At 34.5% G+C, this 6,705-nt stretch overlaps 1 protein-coding gene across 1 annotated transcript; it reads left to right on the forward strand.

The window, feature by feature from the left end:
* LOC104718318 (F-box/LRR-repeat protein 4) lies at nucleotides 2,428-5,696 on the forward strand. Its single transcript, XM_010436046.2, has 8 exons — nucleotides 2,428-2,768; nucleotides 3,021-3,272; nucleotides 3,505-3,911; nucleotides 4,224-4,409; nucleotides 4,509-4,701; nucleotides 4,786-4,862; nucleotides 4,944-5,094; nucleotides 5,188-5,696. The coding sequence occupies exons 1-8, from the start codon at nucleotides 2,496-2,498 to the stop codon at nucleotides 5,482-5,484; spliced, it is 1,836 nt and encodes a 611-aa protein (XP_010434348.1). The 5' UTR covers nucleotides 2,428-2,495; the 3' UTR covers nucleotides 5,485-5,696.

A 6,705-nucleotide genomic window follows, 5' to 3' on the forward strand; every position in this document is an offset into this window, starting at 1 on the left:
GATGCAGCCTGGAAGGAGAGCAGCCGACACGGTGGAATGGGATGGATTGGGAGAGACCAACATAAAATCCTCTGTTCTATATTTTATTAATTTTCTGAACTTTTGTAGTTTAATTGAATTGCTTTGATTGAATAGCTGATGAGTGTATAAGTTTTTGTCTATATACATTCTAGGTCAGTTACGTCTTGATTTTTTTTCTTTTCCAAAGAGGAATATGTGATTTGAAGCAAATATTACAAATCCATGTATCAAATGTGTTAGTAGGAAATAAGGTAATCAAGATTAACCCATTAAAAGGGAGGAAAGAAGGGGGTCTTTTGAGGGAAAACATGAGACCAACATGCATGTAACTGTGGAAAGCATTATAGCCAAATATATATCTCTAAAAGTTGTAGCTGAAGAATGTGAGTTACTCTATACTAACCAATTAGGTTTGATTGGTTGGTCATATAAAACTCGGTTTTGTACATATCTAAAAGTGAGAGAAAAAAATATCCACAAGCATAAGTGAAATTTTATATATGGTTAAAAGTAATGTTCATAGTAAATCATTTGTATATAAACTCCACTTGCTTACAGCATCGGAATATTGATTGTGATTTGTGAATCAGTAATCTATGGAAAGAGAAATCGCGTATCAAAGTGAAGGGGAAACGAAACTCAATCCAGCCATCTACTCCGATCCCAATCTTCGACAAGTGGCATTTAGTATTTTCTCGATATAGTAAATAAACCAAGAGAGAAGCAGCCTCGTATGTATTTCGATTGATAATGATCAACAACAAAGACAATTTCTAATAGCGAATTAAGAAAGGATACCAATATATAGCACCATATGGTCGGAGACAAACATAAGTGAAATTTTATATATGATTAAAATTAATGTTCATAGTAAATCAAGCTCTAAAAAAGGCTCACTTTTGTGTGTGACAACATAAAATATAATAACATTGAAATGAATCTTTGGTTATTTAATTAGCAGAAAGCAATAGCAAGAAGTGAAAATGATCAAATTGATTGAGAAAAGAATGATTTTAGGATGAATTACAAATGTTAAATTTTAATTGAGGATTTCACCTCCCCGTGCGGCAACATACGGGTCGCATTCCTAGTTATATTAAAGGACAACATTGATACCAAACGTAACATTTCAATTATCAAAGATTTATTATTGGGAAAAATGTCATTAAAATCATGAACTTTCAAATTTTGGCCATTTAAAACATGAACTTTGTTGTAGGCCATTTAAAACATCAACTTTTGTTGACTAGCTTTTTTAAACATGAAGTTTCGTTGACCAAGCCAAAAAAGACATGACGTTAAATCCGATAATTGACCTACAAACAGACGTTACTATGCCGTTAATCACTCCGTTACTAACAAAACGACGTCGTTTTAATGGAAGTTTTAATTCGAAAAGTGTCATTTAAACCATGAACTTTTAAATACAGGCCATTTAAACCATGAACTTGTAAATATATGTCATTTAAACCATGAACTTGTAAATGTATGTCATTTAAACCATGAACTTTCAAATTTATGTTATGTAAACCATAATACATAAAAATGGTGATCAATCTTTCAAACTCTAGTGCAGTATCCTAAAACAAGATGATCAATCCTTCAGACTCTAGTGTAGTGTCCTAATAAATGAAAAAGACTCAAGAAAAAAACAAAAAGACACAAAATACATGACAAAGATCGAAAAAGAATGATGAACTGATGTTCTTCTCTCTCTTTCTCAGAATCGCATCATGAGGCAGAGTCGAAGAAAGAAGAGATAAACTAAACTAGGGTTAAACGGGTTAGCCGATTAAGCTTATATACTTCTACAGTTTCTAATAAACCAATCGATTCGATTACCGAGTCAAACCAAAATCCGGTTATTCAAATCAATTGCACCGAACGATTAAGCTTTCTCTCTTCGATTTGCTCCGATAACCAAAATTTTTAGGTTGTCTGGTTTTTACCGAATGCCCAGGGCGAGTTCATGGTTTAAATGACATAAATTAAAAGTTCATGGTTTAAATGACATACATTTACAAGTTCATGATTTAAATGGCCTATATTTAAAAGTTCATGGTTTAAATGACATTATTTCAAACTAAAACTTCAATTAAAACGATGTCGTTTTGTCAGTAACGGAGTGATTAACGGCATAGTAACATCTGTTAGTAGGTCAACTATCGGATTTAACGTCATGTCTATTTTGGCCTGGTCAACGAAACTTCATGTTTAAAAAAACTAGTCAACGAAAGTTGATGTTTTAAATGGCCTACAATAAAGTTCATGTTTTAAATGGCCAAAATTTGAAAGTTATGATTTTAATGACATTTTTCCCATTTATTATTACCTTAATCTAGAAATGATTTTTACTGTACACTTTTTTTTTTTACCGACCCCAACCTCATCTTTACCCACGGATCCGCCATTACAGACGAAGATCATAGTATCATACAACCAAACTACAATCTTTTTCTCTCTGAGTCTGAACCATGAGAGGTCAGGATCGGATAAACAATACCTTACCGGAGGAACTAATCCTCGAGATATTCCGACGACTTGAATCGAAACCCAGCCGCGACGCTTGCTCTCTCGTCTGCAAACGATGGCTCTCTCTTGAGCGCTTCAGCCGCACCACGCTTCGCATCGGTGCTTCCATTTCTCCCGAAGAATTCGTCTCTCTGTCTCGCCGTTTCCTCCATATCACCTCTATCCATGTCGACGAGCGTCTCTCCGTCTCCCTCCCTTCTCTCTCTCCTTCCCCTGTAATGTTTTTTTCCCTCATCGAATTTGAGATCGGATCCGCCTTTGTTTTAGGATTGTTAGTGGATTGAGTTGTGTTCAATTGACCTCTGACTCTAGGATTCAGATTTGAATTTGGTTTTGTTTCTCTACATTGATCTCATTTCTGGAGAATGTATTTTTTCGAAAAACATAGAGTAATTGCTAGGTAGCTTTATTAACCTTCTCAAGTGATGCTTACAGTTTTAGAAACCGAATCCTCAATTATTTTGCAGACGAGAAAACGTGGGAGGAACAGTTCGTCGTCCCCGTCGTCGTCAAGTAAGCGTAAGAAATTGAATGGTAAGACACACTCTGCAGCTGAGAACGTCGAGTCTTGCAGCTTGGCTGATGCGGGCTTGACTGCTCTTGCCAATGGATTCCCAAGATTAGAAAACTTGAGCTTGATATGGTGCCCTAATGTTTCAAGTTTTGGTATGTGTTCCTTCGCTGAGAAGTGTGCTTCACTTAGATCTCTGGATTTACAGGTAATTTAACCCCTCGTATGTGTTTAAAGATATATGGATAGCTTTAGTCATGTTCAAAGTTTTCCTATTCAGATACTACTCTTCATCATTCAGTAAAAGCATATATCTTTCTTTTGTTCAATCTCTGTAACACCCGTTTTGGCTTATATAGACAACTGTTTATATACTTTTTCCTATATCCCTCTTGATAAAAAAGCAATATGATCTCATATGCTTAGGATGTGGTCTTCAGGGTTGCTTTGTTGGAGATCAAGGCTTAGCAGCTGTTGGAAAGTTTTGTAAGCAACTCGAAGATCTAAACCTGCGTTTTTGCGAAGGCGTAACTGATGTTGGATTTATTGATCTAGTTGTTGGCCGTGCCAATTCCTTGAAGTCTATCGGTGTTGCTGCCTCAGCTAAAATAACAGATTTATCTATGGAAGCAGTTGGTTCTCACTGTAAATTACTTGAAGTTTTGTTTTTGGATTCTGAATGCATCCATGATAAAGGATTGATAGCAGTGGCTCAGGGATGTAACCGTTTGAAAGATCTGAGTCTTCAATGTGTTCTTCTGACGGATAAGGCATTTAGCGTTGTCGGAGACCTGTGTACTTCGTTGGAGCGATTGGCTTTGTATAGCTTTCAGCATTTTAGTGACAAGTTAGTGATGTTCCTTTTAAGTATACCTTTGGCTTTTTTTTTTTATGCGTGCAATCCAATGCTTCTGGTGCATAATTTAACTGTTAGAGATGTCAGGGGATCAGGAAAACCTCAGGATTTTGCTCTTGTCTTTCATTACGTGCTTCTATTATATGTATTCTTGTCAATATATCACGTGGGGGGTATAAGACATTTAAAACGAAGATGTGCTCAATGTTGGGTTGACTATATGAAGGACATGGAAAGACACTTGCCTTTGTACTATGGCCTTGTGTAGGATAATGTTTTACTTGATGTTATTTTGTATTTCAGGGGGATGCGGGCCATCGGTAAAGGGTGTAAAATGTTGAAGAATCTCACTCTAAGTGATTGCAGCTTTCTGACGTGCAAAGGTTTAGAAGCTATTGCTAATGGTTGCAAAGAGCTTACGCGTGTAGAAATTAATGGATGCCACAACATTGGTACCCATGGACTAGAGGCAATTGGAAAATCTTGCTCGTACATTTTCTTTCTCATTTTCTTTAGTTCTTGTTAACAGCATCTGAAATCATTATGGGCTGGATCATTGATCAAACCGTTATTTCCGGGTGTATGCAGGCGCCTCAATGAGTTAGCTTTATTGTATTGCCAAAGGATAGGTAATTCTGCTCTTCAAGAAATTGGAAAAGGCTGTAAATCCCTAGAAATACTTCACTTAGTAGACTGCTCAGGCATTGGAGACAATGCAATGTGCAGCGTTGCTAAAGGGTGTCGCAACCTCAAGAAACTCCATATCCGCAGATGCTACGAGGCATAATCTCTCATCTCTTGAAATAAAGTATTCCTCCTAAATTGTAGACATAGAAACTGTTATTTACGTTTTTTCTTTGTGTAGATTGGAAACAAAGGAATTGTAGCTGTTGGAAAGCACTGCAAATCACTAACCGAGCTTAGTGTCCGGTTTTGCGATAAGTAAATCCTGCAACTCTTTTGAATCTTGTTTCTTAAACAGCACCGGGACAAAAGCTAATCGTGTGTTTTGGTGTTATCCAGAGTTGGAGATCAAGCATTAATCGCCATTGGAAAAGGTTGTTCCTTGCAACAACTAAACGTAAGTGGTTGTAATCACATCAGTGATGCTGGAATTTTAGCAATCGCCAAAGGGTGTCCTCAACTTACTCACCTCGACATTAGTGTTCTTCAGGTAAATAGACCCAACCTTCTTTTCTTAAAACAAAAGTGTGTGTGTGTTTGTTGTTTTGAGATCTCAAGCTCGGGTTTGATCACAAAATTTCAGAACATTGGAGACATGTCATTGGCGGAGCTTGGAGAAGGATGTCCAATGCTGAAAGACTTGGTCTTGTCCCATTGCCACAATATAACAGACACTGGTCTGAATCATCTTGCACAGAAGTGCACACTTCTGGAGAGTTGTCACATGGTTTATTGTCCAGGGATCACTTCGGCTGGAGTGGCTACTGTCGTCTCGAGCTGTCCACACATCAAAAAGGTGTTGATAGAGAAATGGAAAGTGAGCGAGAGGACAACAAGAAGAGCTGGATCGGTCATCTCTTATCTCTGTATGGATCTGTAGTTCGTCGTAATTTGAAGGTCGGTTTAGAAAGTTTGTGTTTTCTTATTAATAAAGTCATATCATATCGTATTAATAAAGACTTAAAAACACAATTTGTTTTTTTTTGTGTGTGTAAACTTCATATATTTGTATGTACTAGGTAATTAGTCCACCCAATGCGTGGTTGTATACATAATACTCCCTCCGTTTCACAAAGAGTGTCATTCTGGAGATTTTTCTTTGTTTCACAAAGACTGTCACTTTACAATTCTAATGCATTATTTTATAGTTCCAATGCATCTTTTATCTTAGATTTCCTTGTTTTACCCTTAATTATAACTAAAATAGTCTATTAAAAACTTATTAAATAAGGGCATATACGTATATTTCAGCGTTTTCTTAATTTGTGTGAAAAGTGTCAGAGTGACACTCTTTGTGAAACGGAGGGAGTAGTTTTGATTATATTTCTTAAATTTTCTTAAACTAAAATATTGTTTTACTAATGTATAATCTCAAAAAAATTATACTAATGTATGAATCTTAAAAAAGATTATAGCAATTTTTTAAAATAACACTCTTGTCAACATTTTTTGGTATGATTATTTATTATACAAAATTTAAACTATATAAACTTTTCTATAAAAAAAAATTAACTGATACTACAAAAAATTATTACAAATTGATTAGCTATATTAATATAAATAATAATATAGAAATTTAAACATTTTCCTAATATAAGAGAATCTATGTTTATGATCATGTTTTATAGAGGTTAAACATTGATTTTAAGATTTTTTCTTAATGACATTGTAAATATAAGACTGTAAAATAGTAAAATTGAATCAAATGATTATCAAAAAATTTAGTAACTACATATAAATTATTGTATATAGAATATTCTTCATTTCAAAGTTTAAAGCAATTAAAATAATTAAAAAAATATTAAAATTTTACCAAAAACCTTTTTTCATGAAAGATAAATATATTAGTTGGAGGAATGAATGTAAAATTATTAGGTAGGAGTTACATTTGAGTTAAATGTAGAGTTAAATGGAGTTAAATGCCTTTAAAAGTGGGTTAATTATAAATAAATATTTTAATTTATTTTTTACTTAAAAGAAAAGGAATACCAAGTGGCTCAATCAAAATTTACACTTTTTGATTGTTTTGTTGATATAAACTCAACATTCACACATAATATTTCAAATTGAAAATATTACTTTTGAAGTGACAAACTAAATT

The sequence above is a fragment of the Camelina sativa genome, chromosome 2, assembly GCF_000633955.1.
Source record: "Camelina sativa cultivar DH55 chromosome 2, Cs, whole genome shotgun sequence".
NCBI classification, from domain to species: domain Eukaryota; kingdom Viridiplantae; phylum Streptophyta; class Magnoliopsida; order Brassicales; family Brassicaceae; genus Camelina; species Camelina sativa.

What these genes read in the sequence shown, in the direction of transcription:
- LOC104718318 (XM_010436046.2), top strand. Translation starts at nt 2,496, where the DNA reads ATGAGAGGTCAGGATCGGATAAACAATACCTTACCGGAGGAACTAATC. An exon ending in TTTCAGCATTTTAGTGACAA is followed by an intron (nt 3,912 to 4,223) that starts GTTAGTGATGTT and finishes TTTGTATTTCAG; the next exon opens with GGGGATGCGGGCCATCGGTA. An exon ending in ATATCCGCAGATGCTACGAG is followed by an intron (nt 4,702 to 4,785) that starts GCATAATCTCTC and finishes TTCTTTGTGTAG; the next exon opens with ATTGGAAACAAAGGAATTGT.